This window comes from Meles meles, chromosome 5 (genome assembly GCF_922984935.1).
Source record: "Meles meles chromosome 5, mMelMel3.1 paternal haplotype, whole genome shotgun sequence".
Taxonomy (NCBI): Eukaryota; Metazoa; Chordata; class Mammalia; order Carnivora; family Mustelidae; genus Meles; species Meles meles.
Genome location: NC_060070.1, coordinates 104,080,961 through 104,102,497, shown reverse-complemented (window position 1 = coordinate 104,102,497; position 21,537 = coordinate 104,080,961). Strand labels below are relative to the sequence as shown.

The following is a 21,537-nucleotide window of genomic DNA, read 5'->3' as shown; positions in this document are numbered from 1 at the left end:
GTGTTACTTCTCTGTTCCATGTACTTTGTTACGGCTCATGAAGAATTACTGGATGCAGGCATATTCACTCTATGCGCAGGACTGTAGTGTGTCACATCAGTTTTGGCTGGTTTCTCTCATGCTGTGCAAATTCCTATTCCTGAGGAGGATTCCCTTTCTGCTAGGAATGAAAACAGCCCAGAATCTCCTCTCTCTTATAAAGGATTAATAATTTATGGAATTTTGCTTATTTATATCTCTTTAAATCCTCTCTTTCTGCTGGGTTTAAAAGACTATAGTTTTATAGTTTATCTGGCATGTTTTCATTAGTGGGAGTGATAGTCTCTTGCCACTTTCCACATTCTGACCATAAGTAAAGTCCTTGGACTAACTTAGAAGACATATTAAAGTCATGTAACTGAGTGTTTATGAGTCAAATAAAGTAGATCCTAATGCTTATAATTATACCTCATTAAAAAATTAAATCATCACTTAGCTTTATGATATAAATATTTTAACCAGATACCCTTTAAGTGTTTCTTAAAACGCAAATCCATTTTTAAGAGAAAAATGTTTGCTACCATTGAGATAATGAAAAGAATGTGATAAAGCTCTACAGGCCATGCTTGAAGGAGGAATTCTAGTAAATATTTTGAGTAAAGTCTGAAGTTCTAGAAAAGTTTGTACTTTTCCAAGATAATTATGAATTTAAAAACTTACAGTTTTCTTCAACTCCTATTCATCATTCTCTTGCATTAATATATTTAAAATACAGCTATTTTATTTTATTTTTTACTTATTTAAATTCAATTTGTTAACATATGGTGTATCATTAGTTTTACATGTAGAGTTCAGTAATTCATCAGTTGCATATAATACCCAGTGTCCATTACATCATGTTCCCTCTTTTTTTTTTTAACTTGTATTTATTTATTTATTTAAAGATTTTATCAATTTATTTGATGGAGAGAGAGAGACCACAAGTAGGGGGAGCAGCAGAGGGAGAGGGAGAAGCAGTCTCTCCACAGAGCAAGAAGCCTGATGTGGGGCCCAATCCCAGCACCACGGGATCATGACTAAGCCAGAGAGACACTTAACTGACTGAGCCACCCAGGTGCCTCATCATGTGCCCTTTTTAATATCCGTTACCCAGTTGCCCCATCTGCCCACTTTCTCTCCAGCAGCCCTGTTTCCTATAGTTATGAGTCTTTTATGGTTTGTTTCCCTCTCTGATTTCATCTTATTTTATTTTTCCCTCCCTTCCCCTATGATCTTCTGTTTTGTTTCTTAAATTCCACATATGAGCGAAGCCATGTGATAATTGTCTTTCTCTGATTGACTCATTTCACTCAGCATAATACCCTCCAGTTCCATCCATGTCAGTGTAAACTGGTAAGATTTCATCCTTTCTGATGGCTGAGTAATATCCCATTGTTATGTATATATCACATCTTCTTTATCCATTCCTGTGTTGGTGGATATCTGGGCTCTTCCCACAGTTTGGCTGTTGTGGACATTGCTACTATAAACTTTGGGTACAGGTGCCCCTTTGGATCATTACATTTGTATCTTTGGAGTAGATACCTAGTAGTAAATTGCTGAGTCATAGGGTAGCTCTATTTTTAATTTCTTAAGGAACCTCCATATTGTTTTCCAAAGTGGCTGCACCAACTTGCATTTCCACCAATAGTGTTACAGGGTTCCCCTTTCTCCATATCATCACCAAAATTTGTTTCCTGCTTGTTAATTTTAGCCATTCTTACTGGTATGAGGTGGTATCTTATTGTGGTTTTGATTTGTATTTCCCTGATGCCAAGTGACATGGAGCATTTTTTCATGTGTCTCTTGGCCATTTATATGTCTTCTTTGGAGAAATATCTGTTCATGTCTTCTGCCCATTTCTTGACTGGATTATTTGTTTTTTGGGTTTTGAGTTTGACAAGTTCTTTATAGCTCTTAGATACTAGCCCTTTATCTGCTATGTCCTTTGCAAATATCTTCTCACTTTCTATAGGTTGCCTTTTAGTTTTGTTTTTATCTTGATGAAATCCCAAAATTCATTTTTGCTTTTGTTTCCCTTGCCTTTGAAGACAGTGTCTAGCAAGAAGCTGTTGTGGCTAAATTTAAAGAGGTTGTGCCTGTGTTTTCCTCTAGGATTGTGATAGATTCCTGTCTCACCTTTAGTTCTTTCATCCATTTTGATTTTATCTTTGTGTCTGGTGTAAGAAATTGCTCCAGTTTCATTCTTCTGCCTGTGGCTGTCCAATTTTCCCAATACCATTTGTTGAGACTGTCTGTCTTTTTTCCATTGAATATTCTTTCCTGCTTTGTTGAATATTAGTTAATCATAGAGTTGGGGATCCACTTATGGTTCTCTATTCTGTTCCATTGATCTAAGTGTTTGTTTTTGTGCCAGTACCATGCTATCTTGATGATCACAGCTTTGTAATATACCTTGAAGTCCAGACTTGTGATGCCACTGGCTTTGGTTTTCTTTAACATTTCTTTCTACTGGCTACTCGGGGTGTTGTCTGGTTCCATAAAAATTTTAGGGTTACTTGTTCCAGCTTTGTGAAAAATACCAGTGGTATTGTGATAGGGATTGCATTGAATGTGTATATTTCTCTGGGTAGTATAGACATTTTAACAATATTTGTTCTTCTGATTTGTGAGCATGGAATGTTTTTCCAATTTTAGTGTGTCTTCCTCAATTTCTTTCCTGAATGTTTTATAGTTCTCAGAGTACAGATACTTTACCTCTTTGGTTAGGTTTATTCCTAGGTGTGTGTGTGTGTGTGTGTGTGTGTATTTAAGATTTTATTTATTTATTTGACAGACAGAGATCACAAGTAGGCAGAGAAGCAGAGAGAGGAGGAAGCAGGCTCCCTCCTGAGCAGAGAGCCCGATGCGGGGCTTGATCCCAGGACCCTGGGATCATGACCCGAGCTGAAGGCAGAGGCTTTAACCCACTGAGCCACCCAGACGCCCCTATCTTTTTATTATAGATGGGATAAATTTTTAAATTTCTCTTTCTTCTGTCTCATTGTTAGTGTATAGAAATGCAAATGATTTCTGTGTATTGATTTTATATCCTGCCACTTTGCTGAATTTCTGTATAAGATCTAGCAATTTTGGGGTGGAGTCGTTTGGGTTTTCCATATAAAGTATTATGTCATCTGCAAAGAGTGAAAGCTTTACTTCTTTGCCAATTTGGTTGCCTTTTATTTTTTGTTGTTGTTGTCTGATTGCTGAAGCTAGGACTTCTAGTACTATGTTGAACAGCAGTGGTGGGAGTGGACATCTGTGTTGTGTTTCTGACCTTAGGGGAAAAGCTCTCATTCCCAGGAATAGCTTGAGAATGATATTCTCTCTGGGCTTTTCGTATATCGCTTTTATGATATTGAGGGATGTTCCCTCTATCCTTACACTGTGGAGTATTTTAATTAAGAAAGGATACCGTATTTTGTCAATGCTTTTTTCTTTATCAGTTGAGAGGATCATATGGTTCTTGTCCTTTCTTTTGTTAAAATATGGCTATTTTAGACAGATAAATTATTTTAAGGCTAGTAAGAACTACTCTGAATATTACAATGAAAAAATTTGAACTTACAATGGCTAGGTATTTGTCTTTATTTTTCTTATGTGTTTAACTTTTTTTTTCTTTTTTTCTCTTCAGGAATCCTAAAACCAAAATACTAGCACAAAAACAGAAACATGGCTCACCATATTTCATTACTTTGGATAATTTTGATCCTGCTTCTCCGGAATTCTGTATTAGCTGAAGATGGGGAAATAAGATCAAGTAAGAATTATCAGCATTTTTGTTATCGACAAATTGATTGTGGAAATATAATTAGGGGAGCTCAAGCAATTCTTATCGTTTTTGATGCTGTAATTCCCTAAAATGAAATGAATTGCTATGTTACATATTAACGGAGGGAAAAGCTTTTAGAAGAGGTAATTTTGAGAAAATTCCATGGTAATTGTTTATTCTCTTTTACCCATTAGGCTTTGGAATAAATGGTATGGTATTCAGTTTAGACTCAGCCATTTAGAACTTAGTGATAGGGAGATAAAGTACTACCTCATTGGGTTATTAGGACCATTTTATGAGGTTATCTCATAGAGATAACGAAATAATTCATGTAAACAGGGTAACTCCTATCAATGGTTTAGCTCAGTGACATCTCAGTAGATGGTGACTATTACTCTGATTGTGTATAGGAGAGCTTGCATTAGAGAAGGAGAGCTATATTAATTGCACTTTTACTACCCTGGCCATTATTTACAGATATCATGCGTCTTGTAAAAAAGTTGGCTTTTAATCATATTTTGAGACTCATATACACCCTACTATAAATTATGGTTTCTATAGCACTTAAACCATATTGTTCATTGTATTCAGCTTGATTAGAATTTATTAGTAGTGAATTTAATGTTTGTATAATACTCTCAGAGTTTAATCCACTCATGTACTGTACAAAGTATGTATTATTTTCTCTGTTTTTTGAGTAGGAAAGAAATTCACAAAATTTAAGGGGCTTACCTAATATCATACAGCTGGTTAGAGGTATAACTAGTATTTGAACTATGCCTTTGATCTTCAGTCCATTTTTTTTTTCTATGACACTGATGATTCATCTTTCTAAGGAAGAGGTCTCTTGGAGTGGTATTTTGTCTAGTTTTTATAAATGGCAGTACTTGCTTTTGTACCCATGCTCTTGGCTAACCTTGCAGTTATGAAATATATGGTCCATGGCTCTGGAAAGGGATAGGAAGAGCCAAGAATAACGTTATAAGAGTTTATAAATACTGAATCAAGTGGCACACAAACACTAGCAGGTCTAGACAATGAGTCTCATAGTACTGAGGAAGGACAACCCTGAAGAACTCTGCAAACATGACTTGCCTGTCCTTTTGTCTCTCCCACAAAAGCCCAACAAATGCATATGTCTCTAATCCAGCTTCCAGAAAAACCCAGAACTACATTCTCTTGCCTTAGAAAATTTGCCTCTGAGGCAGAATTCCCTTTCTGCTGTCCCTGGCCTGAACTCTGGCAGTGTTTACCATGCCAAAGGATGTTGGAATAGTGTTCCTCATGATTTTTTGGACTTCACACCATCTTAAGAATGATATCATAATCACGGTTACATTTTTGAGGTAAATCCATGTTTTGGCAGTTAAAAAAAATTTTTTTTGGTAACTTCTGGACTATATGTTCACCTGACAGTAGTTTATTTTTACCGGTTACTGTGAGTGAATTACCTTTAAAATTGAGGCATCTTTGTGTGACCTTGTCATCATCCCAGATATAGAAATAGACAAATATGAGGAAAAGAATGGAAAGGAAAGGAGAGGGAAAGAGAGAGATTGATTGATTAATTGATTTTACATGTAAGGAAATGCAGAAATACAAATACAGAAATACAGATGCTAATAGTCACTGAACTTTGTTTTTTCCTCCAGGACGGTCCTTTGCAATTATGACATCTTATTTGTAATGTCTACAGAAAATAAGTCATTATATTGGGCATCTGATCACTACTAAGAGAGACTATTAATATGTGTAAAAACACAGAACTTAAAATTTGTTACCATATTACCTTGACTCATCTCACCCTCTTTAAACTTAGTATCTCCAAGGACATGTGATCTTTATCGTATGGGCCATAAATGGTAGTATTTTTACTGCTTTGAGTGCAGAATTGAGAGAAACAGGAAGTGTAGCCATTCCTTTCAGTGTACTCTATTGGCTGTTTCGCACTGTTGGAATTACTCCAACCAGTTTGTCATTTGGGCTCTGTTTGATTCTTACCTCTGGACCTTTTTAGTTACTATTCCCTCTGATTAGAAGGTCCTCCTCTTCACCTGGCTAAAGCTCTCCTTTTAGATCTCAGGTTCCCTGTCAGCTTTCCCACAGGATCTATTCTGACTTTGCACAATTAGTTTTTACCCTCTCCTAAATGTTCTAATAATATTTTATACTTTGCCTAACCAGCCAGTCGTCTGTCTTAATAGACTGTGATATCTGTTTGAGATATCTTATGCCTCTTTGAAGCTGGTACCTAGCATGATAGTCAAGCACAGAGTGGGTATTCAATATACATATAATGAAAGGCTAAAATAGGGTTGGAGGCATGCTGGGTACTGTGGAAAAGAGAGTTAAGATTTTTTCTTCCCACAAGTGCTTAGAACTTGTCTAGGTGTAACTTGCACCAAGGATGGTTTTTGTTCTCCAATAGAACTCTCAGGTGTGCTGATCACGTGTTTCCTGGTATGTTGAAACAAGAATCTTTATCTCTGTGGAGAGAGAATAGCTTTATACTCATTAACAAAGATTCACTTAGCACAAGTCTCTCGCTGGCTGAAAATGAGAGATCAGATCTTTAAACACTGATCTTGTGTGTAGTACAAGAGTAGATATTATATTGGTGATCTTGGTTCATTAAACTTGTATCAACTCTATCAAAGGATATGCTAGTTGAATCCTGAAGTTGGCAGAAAGCTTTTTTCTTTTTAAATTTCTTTCTCCCATTCATTGACTTATGTATATTTTTGTAAATACTTCGGATTAACATTAAACTAAACATATTTCAGGGATAACTTAAAAGAATGCTTTTAGCATATATCTGAAAATCATTTATTTATTTTTGTGTTTTCATTTAGTCAGTGGGGAAAAAGAATTAAATGTTGCTTTATGGCAATACCTGCCCCTACACAGAGCTATTTAGATATCACGTCAAATACAGTATCCTTTTTTTTATTCCCTACTTTTAAAGCTGAATCATTAATCCTTAAATTAAGACAACAGAATTTAAAAATGTCCACAAAAATAATAGCTCTCATTTAGAAAGAATTCTCATGAGTTAGGCAATTTATCTTATTTAACCTTCACAAAGGTCCTATGAACTGGTTACATTTTAAAATTTTAGCTTTATTGAGATATAATGGACATATAAATTGTATTATATTTAATGTGTGCCTCATGGTGATTTGATACCCACGTATGTTGTGAAAGCATCCCCTGTATCTGCTTACTTAAAGATTGTGCAGTAAACACCTCCCATATTTGCTTTTTATACTACAAATGTGCTCTGATGGTTTTCTTCTTCACTTAGGTTGTCGTACTGCTCCAACAGATTTAGTTTTCATCTTAGATGGCTCTTACAGTGTTGGCCCAGAAAACTTTGAAATAGTGAAAAAGTGGCTTGTCAATATCACAAAAAACTTTGACATAGGACCAAAGTTTATTCAGGTTGGAGTGGTCCAGTATAGTGACTACCCTGTATTGGAGATTCCTCTTGGAAGTCATGATTCTGGAGAGAATTTGATTGCAGCAATGGAATCCATACATTACCTGGGTGGAAACACAAGGACTGGAAAGGCCATCCAGTTTGCACTTGATTACCTTTTTGCCAAGTCTTCACGGTTTCTGACAAAGATAGCAGTAGTACTTACAGATGGTAAATCCCAAGATGAGGTTAAAGATGCAGCAGAAGCAGCAAGAGACAGTAAAATAACATTATTTGCTATTGGCGTTGGTTCAGAAACAGAAGATGCAGAACTTAGAGCAATTGCCAATAAGCCTTCATCTACTTACGTGTTTTATGTGGAAGACTATATTGCGATATCCAAAATAAGGGAGGTGATGAAGCAGAAACTTTGTGAAGGTAAGCCTTAATGGAATTTGGAAACAATTAATAATTGCATTTTCTCACACTTTGGTATAACCTGCTTATCTATACCACTATAGTAATATTTAGTGGCAAGTTATCTATCATGTTAAAATTGAGGTGTACATGTATTTTTGTGTTTCATTTATTCTAGATAAATTTTGTATTTAGAAACAATCACTTAAGAAAATCTATAGTTAGAAAATATCCTTTTTTTGTTGCTTTTTCTTTTCAATTGCAACATGTCCATTGTGGAGATGGGAGCAAATAAAGACATAAAAAATAAGAATATATAAACTACACATGATCACTGTTACTCTTGTTAGTGATTTTTTTGTCTTTTTCATTCCAGTCTTTCTTTTTTTATTTCAGTGTGTCTGAGAGCTTATTCATGTGCCTAAATAAGGATAACATTGTATATATAATTTCATCCTCTATTTTCATACTATTATATATTATTTTTATGTATAATTTTCATCCTCTATTAACATAATAGAGACAGTCTCAGTCTTCTAAGATAATTCATTTAATAATTCCCCTTTTTTGTGTGTTTAGTTTCTCTTTTTTAAATTTTTTATCTAAATTCTTGTTAGTTAACATATAGTGTAGTATTGGTTTCAGTGGTAGAATTTAATGATTCTTCACTTACACATAATACCTACTGCTTATCACAAGTGCCCTCCTTAATACCCATCACCCACTTAGTCCATCCCCCCACCCATCTTCCCTTCCTCAACCCTCAATTTGATCTCTAAAGTTAAGAGTCTATTTTATGGTTTGCCTCTTTCCTTTTCTCCCCCTCTGTTCATCTGTTTTTTAAACTCCATGTATGAGTGAAATCATATAGTATTTGTTCTTTTCTGACCTATTTTGCCTAGCATAATACACTCTAGCTCCATCCATGTCATTGGAAATGGCAAGATTTCATTCTTTTTGATGACTAATACTCCATTGTGTTTGTGTGTGTGTGTATCTTTTTTATCCATTCATCAGTTGATGTTTTTTGTTCATTTCTAAGTTTTTCTGCTATAAAATATACAGAATTTTGAATGGGAATGTCTGATTTTTTTTCAAAAACAAAAGTCAAATTACTAATGTTGTTAGAGCTCTGGAAAAATGTTAAAAATTGCACTTGAGAGACTTAAATTTCTACCATCAGTGAGAGAATATTTGAAAATATAGTACTTATTAGTCAGTTGTTTTTACATCATTCCATGAAATCTAACTTTGTGTTTATGATAAGTCCATGGTATAGAGAAGTTCCATTTTTTGGCAAATATTAATTGTATTGGGATATAGACATGCTTATGTTCATATTATTTTGGAGAGAATAATTTGTTTGTAATACTATAAGCATTTAATACTATAATATATCTAAAAAATAATATTCATGTAAAATCAAAAGACTTTTTTTTCTGGTTTGCCTAAAAAAGCTCCAAAAATATGTTGGTTCACATTTGATAGAAACATTTCTAGGGTGCCTGGGTGGCTCAGTTGATTAAACATCTGAGGTCATGATCTCAGGGTCCTGGGATCAAGCCCCGCATCAGGCTTCCTGCTCAGCGGGGAGTCTGCTTCTCCTCTTACTCTTTGTGCTCGCTCTCTCTTGCTCTCTCTCTCTCTCTCTCTGTCTCAAATAAATCTTAAAAAAAAAAAAAAGAAACATTTCAAAGTGTAGCCTAGAAAAAAGATTTATTTCTCTATTTTCTTCATATTTGTTTGGGAGCTATAGTACAGAAAAACATTTAATTTATTTTTAGATTATTTAAGAAGGGATGGAAATTAAGCATCTTCTGGGGTACCTGGGTGGCTCAGTGGGTTAAGCCTCTGCCTTCAGCTCAGGTCATGATCCCAAGGTCCTGGGATCCTGCCCTGCATCGTGCTCTCTGCTCAGCAGGGAGCCTGCTTCCCCCTCTCTGTCTCTGCCGGCCTCTCTGCCTACTTGTGATCTCTGTCAAATAAATAAATAAAATCTTAAAAAAATTAAGCATTTTCTTTAATCAAACTTTTAAAAAGGCACTATAGCAAGTACAAATGATTATCACAATTATTCTTTTCATGTTCCTAACAGTAAGATTGTGTTGACTTTTCTCATCTTGATCAGAGAATTTATATTTGCTTTCCAATTTTATTGAAAAATAATTGACATAGGGGCGCCTGGGTGGCTCAGTTGGTTAAAGCCTCTGCCTTTGGCTCAGGTCATGATCCCAGGGTTCTGGGATGGAGCCCCACATCAGGCTCTCTGCTTTGCAGGGAGCCTGCTTCCTCCTCTCTCTCTGCCTGCCTCTCTGCCTACTTGTGATTTCTATCTGTGAAATAAATAAAATCTTAAAAAAAAACAATTGACGGGGCGCCTGGGTGGCTCAGTGGGTTAAAGCCTCTGCCTTCTGCTCAGGTCATGATCCCAGGGTCCTGGGATCGAGCCCCACGTCGGGCTTTCTACTCAGCAGGGAGCCTGCTTCCCTTCCTCTCTCTGCCTGCCTCTCTATCTACTTATGATCTCTGTCTGTCAAATAAATAAATAAAATCTTTAAAAAAACAAACAAACAAAAAAAACAATTGACATATATAGATTTTTAAATATGTTATAAGATTAATATTAGAATTCTTTGGTTTTGTAGCTAGATATATTTCATTATTAAAACAGACTTTTCATGGTTGATTCTTTTATATCCTAAAATATAAATTTGATAAATTATGTCTGGGCAGTACTTGTTTCAGAGACTTTTTGTAGATACATATTTTGGTAAATGCATTCTATTTAAAAAATTCTAATTACACGTCAAAGATTTGTTTAAAAAGGTAAAAAATTCTTTTAGCAAATTGTCCAGTCTGTAAAAAAATTAAATTTGAAAGCTTGCCAAATATTTCTTCATGCACACTCAAAGAAAGAATGTAAGTAATGTCTGTGTCTATTCAGTTCACAAATATGCGGTACAATAGCCATCTTTTAAAATGTAGTTTTTGAAATTGTACTTAGGGGAATATAAGGGCTTTTTTGCACTTGACTTTTTAATAACTATTAGATAATGATTAGTGCATTGTTGTATTGCAGAAGCCTCAAATCATGCAATTTGTATTTGCATTATTTGACAAAGTTCCTATTTTTTATTGTTTTGACAAATGGTTAAATTCTACCTTGAATTGCTTATCATGTTGTTCATTTTTATACTCCTGTTGTGACTGATCCACAATGAACAAAATATTATTTACTTCTTTGGTCTCACATGGATTATTTCAACTTCATAGAACTACCATTTGCTTAAAGGAGTATTCTGCAGTACATTTCTTATTTCAGGATGATCTTTTTGTAATAGACAATGGTTTCTTTATTTATCTTCTGTCTGAGAGTTTAGTTTTTTTCTTTTCCTTTCTGTTCTTTTTTTATTGTAAAAAACACATGAGAGCTAACCTCTTACATATTTTAACTGTACAGTACAGTATAGTTAACTGCAAGCGCAGTGTTGTACTGTAGATACCTAGAACTTCCTCATGTTGCCTGACAGAAACTTTGTGCCCATTAACAGATACTCCTATATACCTCTTCCTCCCACTCTGGCAGCCATCATTCTGCTTTCTGTTGTTATGAGTTTGACTACTTTACATATTTCATAAAGGCGGAATCATGCAGTATTTGTCCTTCTGTGACTGGCTGTTGGGATTTTGATAGGGATTGCATTGAAACTGTAGGTCACTTTGGGTGCTAGAGAAATTTTTGCATTATTGAATTTTCCAGTCTATTAATATGAGATGTAGCTACTTGTTGGTGATTTCTTTAGGCTTTTTTTTTTTTTTAAGTGGTGTTTTGTAGTTTTAAGCATTTCAGTGTTTCACCTCCTTGGTTAAGTTTATTCCTTAGTATTTTATTACTTTGGATGCTCTGGCTAGTACTTCCAATCTTATGTTGAATAGAAGTGGCAAGAGTGGGCATCCTTGTCTTGTTCCTGATCTTAAAGGAAGAACTTTTTGTTTTTCACCATTGATTAAAATGTTAACTGTGGGCTTTTCATATATGACCTTGATTATGTTGAGGTAAATTACTTCTTTAATTTGGTGATTTTTTTAAATTATGAAATAATATTAAATTGTGTCAAAATTTTTTTCTGCAGGGGCGCCTGAGTCAAAGCCTCTGCCTTTGGCTCAGGTCATGATCCCAGGGTCCTGGGATAGAGCCTCACATTGGGCTCTCTGCTCTGCAGGGAGCCTGCTTCCTCCTCTCTCTCTCTCTCTCTCCCTGCCTCTCTGCCTACTTGTGATCTCTGTCAAATAAATAAATAAAAACAAGCAAAAAAAGGGTTAAAAATTTTTTTTCTGCAAATATTGAGATGATCATGTGAATTTTATTCTTTATTCTCTTAATGTGGTGTATTGCATTGATTAATCCCATAGGTTTAACCATCTTTGCATCTCAAGGATAAATTCCACTGGATTGTGATGTTTGATTTTTAGGGATCCTTTTTATAATACTGTTGAATTCAATTTGTTAGTAATTTGTGGAGGATTTTGCATCGGTTTTCTTTTCCTGTAGTGTCTTTTTCTGGCCTCTGTATCAGGGCAATGCTGGCCTTATAAAAAGAGTTTGGAAGTTCCCTACTCTTCAGATTTTTGTAGGAGTTTGAGAAGGATTGACATTAATTTTTTAAGTGTTTTGTAAAATTCACTGGTGAAGATACCTGGTCCTGGGCTTTTCCTTGTTGGGATGTTTTTGATCCCTGATTCAATATCCTTATGAGTCTGTTTACATTTTCTATTTCTTCATGATTTAGTCTTCATGATTCAAACCTTGGTAGGTTTTATAGTGTAGAAATTTATCCATTTCTTCTAGGTTATCAAAATTGTTGATGTATAATTATTACAGTCTTTTATGATGATTTGTATTTTTGTGATATTAGTTGTAATGTCTCCTCTTTCATTCCTAGTTTTATTTATTTCAATCTTCTTTTTTTTCTTAGTTAATCTAGCTGAAGTTATTTCAGTTTTGTTGATTTTTTAAAAAATCAATGTTTAATTTCTTGATTTTTTTTGTTTTATTCTTCCTTATTTCATTTATTTATGAATTTAGATTAAGATATAAGAAATAAAGATAATCTTAATTATCTTAAAGATTATTGAAATTAAAATTATTCTCTTGTCCCTATTAGTTTTGGGCTCAGTTTGTTCTTTTTCTAGTTTTTTAATGAATAAAGTTAGGTAGTTTATTTGAGATCCTTTATTCCAAAATACTTAGTATTTTGCCATATCTCATAAATTTTGGTATGTTGTATTTTAGTTTTTGTTTACCTCAAGATATTTTCTAATTTCTCTTTTAATTTTTTTTTGAGTCAATTGTTGAACAAATGGTTGTTCAAGAGCATGTTGTTCAATTTCCACATATTTGTAAATTTTCCACTTTTCCTCCTATCATTAATTTCTAATTTCATTATGTTGTGGTTGGGAGATATATTTGGTATGATTTCAGTCTTCTTAAATTTATTAAGACTTATTTTTTGACCTAACATGTGATCTATCCTGGAGAATGTTTCATTTGCACTTTAAAGAGTGTGTATTCTGCTGCTGTGTGGTGGAATGTTCTGTATATCGCTGTTAGCTCTGTTTGGTCTACATTGTTGTTCAAATTCTGTGTTCCCTTTTTTGTCTTTTGTCTGAATATTGTATTCATTATTGGAAGTAGAATATTGAAATCCCTTACTATAATTGTGTATTCTATGTCTACTATTTCTCCCCTCAATTCTGTCAGCATTTGTGTCATATAATTGGGTGCTATGATGTTGGGTGCATATATATTTATAATTGTTATGTCTTGCTGGTGAATTGACCCTTTTATCATCGTATCATGTCCTTCTTTGTCTCCATTGAGTTTTTGACTTGTCTATTTTGTCTAAGCATTACCACCTTTGCTCTATTTTGGTTACCATCTGCATGGAGTGCCTTTTTCTGTCCCCTTACTTTTAGCCTGTGTATGTCTGTAATCCTAGAGTATATATCTTGTAGACAATACATAGTTGGATCTTGTTTTCTTTTCTTTTTTCCCTTTTTCTTTCTTTCTTTCTTTCTTTCTTTCTTTCTTTCTTTCTTTCTTTCTTTCTTTTTGTTTTTTGTCCATTTAGTCACTCTGTGTCTATTTATTTGGGAGGTTAATCCATTTATATCTGAAATAGCAATAGGGAAGGATTTAATATCACCATTTTGTTAATTGCTTTCTGTCTGTCTTATGCCTTTTTTGGTCCCGCTTTTCTCTCTTGCTTTGTGTTTTTTTCCTTTGTGTTTCATTAACATTTTTTGGGACATATTTTGATTTTTTTCTCATTTGCTTTCGTATATCTTTTGTAGGTATTTCCTTTGTGGTTACTATGAGGGTTACATAAAACATCGTATAGTTATAGCAGCCTATTTTAAGCTGAAAAGTTAATTTCAATCACATACAAATACTCTACAGTTTTGCTTCTCCCTGTCCCCTCACACTTCGTTATTAATGTTACAAATTACATTGTCTTACATTGGGTATTCATTACCATATTTTTATAGTTATAGTTATTGTTTATAATTTCTTCTAACTTCTCTATAAGAATTAAAAGTGATTTATACACCATTGTTAAAGTATTATAGTATTCTGAACTTGTCTATATGTTTAACCAGTGAGTTTTTTTTAAGAGATTTATTTATTTTTATTTTAGAGGGAGACAGTGAGAGAGTTTGTGCATGCATGATGGGAAGGGGTAGAAGGGGAGGAGGAGAGTCTTAAGCAGACTCCATGCTGAGCACAGAGCTTGACATGAGGCTTAGTCTCACAACCCTGAGATCATGATCTGAGCTGAAACCAGGAATTGGATGCCTAACTGACTGCACCACCCAGGTGTCCCTAACCACAGAGTTTTATACTTTGCAGTGCTTTTGTGTTGTTGTTTAATGTCCTTTAATTTCAACCTAAAGGACTCCCTCAGTATTTCTTATAAGGCATGGTGATGGACGCCCTCAGCATTTTCTAATCTGGGAAAGTGTTTATTTCTCTTCCATTTCTGAAGAATATTTTTACCAGTTATTTTTTTCAGTTGACAATCTTTTTCTTTCAGCAAGGGCTTTGAGTATATCATCCCATTCCCTTGTGGCTTGCAAGGTTTCTATTGAGATATCTGCCAATAGTCATATGGTAGGGGTGGGGGGATTCTTTTGTGCATAATGAGTGACTTGTCTTTTGCTGGTTTCAAAACTCACTCTCTCTCTCTCTCTCTCTCTCTCATTTTTTTCCCCCAATAATTTGATTATAATATCTCTTGATGTGGATTTCTTTGGGTTCTTTAATTTGGATGTACATTTCCCTTCCTAGATTTGAGAAGTTTTGGGTTATTACTTCTTTTTTTTTTATATATATATTTATATTTATTTATATAGACATATGTATATAAGGGAATATTTTCTTCAGTCTGTAACTCGTATTTTTATATTTTCATGGCATCTTCTGATGTGATGAGCAAAAGCTTTAGTTTTCATGAAGTCCAGATTATCAATTTTTTTAATTTTATTTTCAATGTTTTTGTGTTCTGTGTAAGAAATCTGGTAGGGGCGCCTGGATGGTTCAGTGGGTTAAAGCCTCTGCCTTCAGTTCAGGTCATGATCCCAGGATCCTGGGATCGAGCCCCGCATCGGGCTCTCTGCTCCGCAGGGAGCCTGCTTCCTCCTCTCTCTCTCTCTGCCTGCCTCTCTGCCTACTTGTGATCTCTGTCTGTCAAATAAATAAAATCTTAAAAAAAAAATCTGGTGAATGTGCTTGTTAATTCAAAACCAGTTGTTACAAGTATAGAAACCTTATTTTTTCTTAGAAGGCTCTGATTTGGAATGTTTCTCCATTTGGGTTATTACTTCTTTAACTAAACTCTGTCTCCTTCTCTCCTGAAACACCTATAATATGTATATTGATATACATCATGATGTCTCATAAGTCATTTAGGCTTTCTTCAGTCTTTCTTATTCTTTTAAATTTTTGTTCTTCTGCCCAGATATTTCAAATCACCTTCTTTAAGTTTGTTGATTTTTTTCTTCTAACTGATCAAGTATGATTTGCAGCCCCTCCAGTCTTTTTTTTTTTTTTTTTTTTTCCCCCCCATTTGAGTTATTATGTTCTTCAGGTACAAAACTTCTTTTTGGTTCTCTTTCATATTTTATATCCCTATTGATACTCTCATTTTGTCTATACCATCATTTTCTTAAGCTCACAGGGCATCATTATTATTGCTGTTTTAAATTCTTTTCAGATAATATACCTTCCTTTCTTTAGGGTTGGTGTCTGGAGAGTTATTCTATTCCTTTGATTGGGTCATGTTTTCTTGTTTCTTTGTGTACCCTACAGCTTTTTTTTGGGATTCACACATTTGAAAAAACAGTGATTTCTTAGTCTGTCTAAATATTCTGGGGGCCTTTGAAGCCTTTTTATGGATGGATGCAATTTCTGTGGGCCTGAGTGCACAATTTCTTAATTAGAGAGGTTTGCTGGGTTCCCCCCCACCCCACAGGAACTCATACCACCCCCCCCCCCCACCCACCCGCACCCCGGGAACTCATAATCTCTCAGTCCCTTTGGTATCTGTCAGTAGCTTTTTAAGTTCTCTAGTTTTGTTTAGCCAAAGTCTTAGCTGTAAGCTTCCTCATCTTGTTCTTAGTGGGCATTAGGCGTCAAAAGTATTCTGGTTCCCTGTCAGGATCCTTAGTCAGGTGGGACCAATATTCGTTCCTCAGGTAGCCCTTGGGAAAGCTAGAATGCTGGATACATATTCCATTCTTTTCTCTTCCTCCAGAGGGAGAACCCTCAAGTTATGTGTCTTCTCTTGATGATGCTGAGCCACATGTTGCCAGCCACAGCAAGCTCCTTTCCCCAGCTCCAAGGCTCTTTGTTTTCAGCAGTTCTCAGGAATCCAAATGATTCCAGTTCCTTCAGTGCTCCAAATGAGGTGAGACTGAAACCAGTCTCTTGGGCAGTCCTGTGGATATGTGCTCCACTCTTCCTTTTCCCACTCAAGGGCAATATCACAAGTGAAAATGTCCTCTCCTGGCACTGACTTGTACAGGCTTGGGGGAGCGAATGATGTGGATAAAGTGAAATTACTCATATTACTTGTTTCAGTGAGGCTCTTCTTGGCTTTGTGCTCACCTGGGGTACTTCAACTTCCTAATCCAAATCTGGAATTTTCATAAAGGTATTTTGATCCATATATTATTGTTAAATTAGTGTTTCAGTGAGAGAATGTGGCCTGTGACTTTCTATTCCACTATCTTGCTGACATCATTCTTAGGTTTCTTTTTTGAGTAAATTGGAATGGAATTAACACAACAAAGAAGAGAAAAAGGAGCGAGAAAGAAATCTCATCTTGTGCCCTGGAAGATACCATCCTTAGGTGTCTTTAAGGGCTTGCAGCAGCCAATGGCTTGAATTACTGGGCATTAGGACCCATATTTTAATTCAGGTATGTTGAGCTTGCTATACACAGGTGTGGGTAAAGAGCAGACTCTAGAAAACTGCCTGTGTATTCTTACTGTTTAATTTCCACCATCTTGACTTTTAGATGAGGCAGGAAATTTATCTGTTTTTTTTTTTTTTTTTAAAGTATATGATCTTGACTTGCTCAAATGGGGCCAAAGGCTAGAGGTTAGAAGGCAGTTAGCTCTTTGTCCTCAGCCTTATCTTCTTAGAGAGAGAGAGAAAGAGAGAGATTGATGTTTGAGTGTAACTTTGGTGTCTTTCATCCTGTAAAACTTTGAGGCCTTTTTCCTTCTAGTGCTTTCTACAATGACGCACTTTAACTTGGAATGATATTTAGGACTTCTCCTGAGTTTCTTTTCCTCCCATCAAAAACGACTCATACTTTGGGCACTTGGGTAGCTCAGTCAGCTAAGCATCTGCCTTCTGCTAAGGTCATGATCCCAAGGTCCTGGGATCCAGTCCTGCATTGGGCTCCTGCTCATCAAGGAGTCTGCTTCTTTTTCTGTCCCTCTCCTGCTCATGCTCACTCTCTCTCTCTGTTTCTCTCTCAAAAATAAATAAAAATCTTTTAAAAAAGTCACTCATACTTTGCATCCTATTCTTTGCTTAGAGATTGCTGGATTATTATCTAATTCAAGCTTTACAATGCTTTGTAATAATGACTTGGTACATTACCCTACCCTACTCATATAATACCATCTGTATTTCATTAGGAGTCACAGAGGGTGAGGGTACATATATGAGCAGTCATGGCCAGGACAACTAGGTGTTTTTGGAGATGACCAGTATTTTAGGTTCCATGATTTCATAACATACATGTGATTAACTTTTTTGTCCTCATATAAAACTGATTTCCTTCCATTCTTCCTCTTTACTGTTGGTATAGTAAAGTATGTATATATATTCATACATATGCATGAATCTCCAACCATCAGGATAGGGCAGAGGGAAATGAGAGGTAGGAGGTAGGGTAAAGTTTGGTGGATAGGATAGGATTGAGTATAGTATTCCATAAAATCTCATCAAAGATTCAGAAGAATCACTTTATAATCTATGTAGAAGGTTTTGAATCTAATCTGAATTGAAGGCAATTTACATTATGAGGGGCAATGTATATCTAAGAATAAGAACTTTCCATTTAATTAGAGAGGCTAGAGCTATGTTTCTGCCAAATACACACAATATGCTTGTATTTTATGTGAAAAGTGATATGTGAGTATTCATTGGAAAAGTACAATGATTATGGCATGATTTAGAAAATAAAGAAATTACAGCATATAGACCTTGTTGTCAGTGTTTATGATTGGCTGTGGGTGCAGTTGTTATAATTAATTATGCCTAAGAAAGAAATGAACAAGAAAATATTGAGAATCATTTTCGTTAAGAATGTTTAAAGTTTGTATGGATAGCCCATTCTCCCCTCTTTTCTCTTTCTCTGAAATATTATGTATAATGTCTATCAGCCAGTTTCATATTTTATTTCCATAACACCTCTGTCCTTTTCAAGCAGTAATAAACATGATTGTAGAGGTGAAAATTGGCACAACCACTTGGGAAAAGTTTTTGGCACTATCTACTAAGGCAAAGTATATAGATACCCTATGAAACAGCAGTTCTACTCCCAGATACTTGATTATGAGAAATAAGTTCATATGTTTACCAAAAGACATATGCAGGAATGCCATAGCAACTTTATTAAAAATAGTCAAAAACTGCAAACAACTTAAATGATTGCCCACATAAAAATGGACAAATATTTCATCATCTAATTCATAGAGTGGAATACTACACAGCAATAAGCAAGAACAAGTCACTGTTATGTGTAACAACATGGATAATCCCACAGATACTGTGTTGAGCAAGAAAATTCAAGTGAGAGAGTATACTGTATGTTTCATTTGTATTAAGTTCAGGAACAGACAAAACAGTGATGGTAGAAATCATTATAGTGGTGGCCTCTGATAGTGGTGGTTATTATCTGTGAAAGATCATGAAGTAACTTTCTAAGGTGTTAGATGTGTTCTTTTGTCTTGTCTGGGTGTTTATAAACATATGAGTGTGTGCCAGGTGATGTGAAAATAGGGCATTTTATTGAATGTAGTTTGTACCTTAATAAAAATATTTAAAAAAACTCAGCACAGCATCTGTTAAAGTAAAGCACTATCTCCTGATTTTTTTTTTTCTATACCTAAGGCTACGTCATTATAAGGTGGTCCAGCCCAGTCTCCGGAAACAGATCAAGATCCATTTTGATTCTTGTCTTTGTCAACATCACTTTCTTTTTTTTTTTATTTATTTATCTTTCTTTCTTTCTTTCTTTCTTTCTTTCTTTCTTTCTTTCTTTCTTTCTTTCTTTTTTATTTTCAGTGTAACAGTATTCATTGTTTTTGCACCACACCCAATACTCCATGCAATACGTGCCGTCCCTATTACCTGCCACCTGGTTCTTGAAGTGTGATCTTGGGCTAAGTGACTGACTCCAACTTTGGTGATAAACCACATTTTATGAACGTTAATATCATTGTGCTGGAGAAAGTTATGGACATGTGAAGATTCCTGGACAATTTAGTTAAAAATAAAAGATTTTTTTTATGTCAAAATGAAATGTAACTCTAATATCTGAAAAAAGCTCTGTGAAATTAAAAATGAAAAGGAGTGAAGAATGAAGTAAAAAATACATACTATTGTCTGGGTATGTGTAAAGGCAAAACACATTACCTTTTCTCCATCTCTAGTATTCAAGCAGGAATAACAAAAATTTCATTAAATAATCAGTTTTATTAAAATGAAAAATGGCAAAACCAGATGAATTCTTTTTGTAATTTTGTAAGCCTTTAGAATTGTATTTTCCTTAACTATTCCTTAGGCCAAACATGATAGTTATTTCTTATATTTTTTTCTTATTTTTAAAAAGAATATATTCTATGATCAGTGAGGTTACTTAATGGTGCAAGAGATTTTGGCTTTACTGTTCTGTGCACAAGTTGTACTAAAGAGTAATAGGAGTCTCTTTTTCCCTTTGACTTACCATTGAAATCTATGCTTACTGTGTCCCATTGTCTGTCAGCCATGCATCTGGCAGACATCTTCCTCAGATGAAGGACTGTTAACTCTAAATCAGCCATCAACCTAGATTTCAAGACAGTGTGATTCCTTAGGGGTAAAGGAGGATAAGGTCATTCAGTCTGTAATGAGAAAAGAAATTGTATGAAGTTGGGGCTACTTTTTTACTTAACTAATCTTTGGTAAGAGGATTGCTTTCCCATAATTTATTTTGGTTTTGTTATTTTATTGTATTTTCAGTATGTTATGATGAAGTCCAAGTTGCCACAACCTTGGTACTAATTTGAAACAGTGGTGACTATTCCTTCTTTGATGAACTTGTACATGACATTAAAGTACATGATGATATAATAGACCTTCAGAAAGGCAGATGTATTAAATTGCCACTGAATACCATTGAGGAATATGTATCAGTTGGATATACACTCATGTTTGCCTTACCATCAAAACCAAGTTTAATCCAGGAAAGTTTGAAGAAGCTGTCTTGCACAAATTGGCACCAGACAACTCTTTTATTGGACTATCAGGTCTGGATCAGTAAAATTACTTTTGGTTTCTGACCACAGATCTCCTTGATAGAAATCCCTTGATCTGGAAAAAAAAAGTGACATCAGGAGAGGGGTGACATTCGAACCACATGGCATGTGGAATTGAATTAAATAGACACTTATAAAGTAGGCTAGATATGTTCTGGAATAATGTGTTCATCAGTTTTCCAGTGATGTTAACTTCGAGCTGGAATGGTGTAGTTGGAATTTGGTTGCTCTAGTTAAGCTAGAGATTTATACAGATTTTGTGTCCATGTCCATGGCAGAACTTTAAATAAAACATGTTTTTACTACCTTGGTAATACTGGATTAGTTAATAGAAAAGCAAATTTAGACAATTTTGAATATAGTCAACATACAATGTTACATTAATTTCAGGTGTACAACATGTGATTATACAAGTTTATATGTTATTCTGTGCTCACCACAAGTGTATCTATCATCTACCATCATACTAAACTATTAAAGTTTCATTAACTTTATCTCCCACTCTTCTTCACCTATATTGCCCATCTCCCTATCTCCCTGTTCTCTGGCAATTATCAGTTTGTCCTCCATATTTATAGGTGTGTTTCTACTTTTTGTTTATTTATTCCTTTTTTTCCCCCTGGTTTTTGTTTTTGTTTGTTTTTTGTTCCACATGTGAGTGAAATCATGTGGTATTTGTCTTTCTTTGTCTTAGTTTACGTAGCATACTACCTTTTAGGCCTTTCTATGTTGTTGCAAATGGCATTGTGGCATCCTTTTTTTTTTCTTTTTAAATCTCATCCTTTTTTATGGCAGTTTAAGATTCTGTTGTGCA

The 21,537-nt window shown here is 34.9% G+C and overlaps 1 protein-coding gene across 1 annotated transcript in view; it reads left to right on the top strand.

Annotated features, from left to right (window-relative positions):
• Nucleotides 1-21,537, top strand: part of COL21A1 (collagen type XXI alpha 1 chain) — a 197,871-nt gene that overhangs the window by 55,492 nt on the left and 120,842 nt on the right. Inside the window, exons 2-3 of the mRNA XM_046006810.1 lie at nucleotides 3,656-3,781; nucleotides 7,098-7,649. Coding sequence (XP_045862766.1) covers nucleotides 3,694-3,781; nucleotides 7,098-7,649 — 640 coding nt within the window. The 5' untranslated portion in view covers nucleotides 3,656-3,693. The remainder of the gene's footprint in view (nucleotides 1-3,655; nucleotides 3,782-7,097; nucleotides 7,650-21,537) is intronic.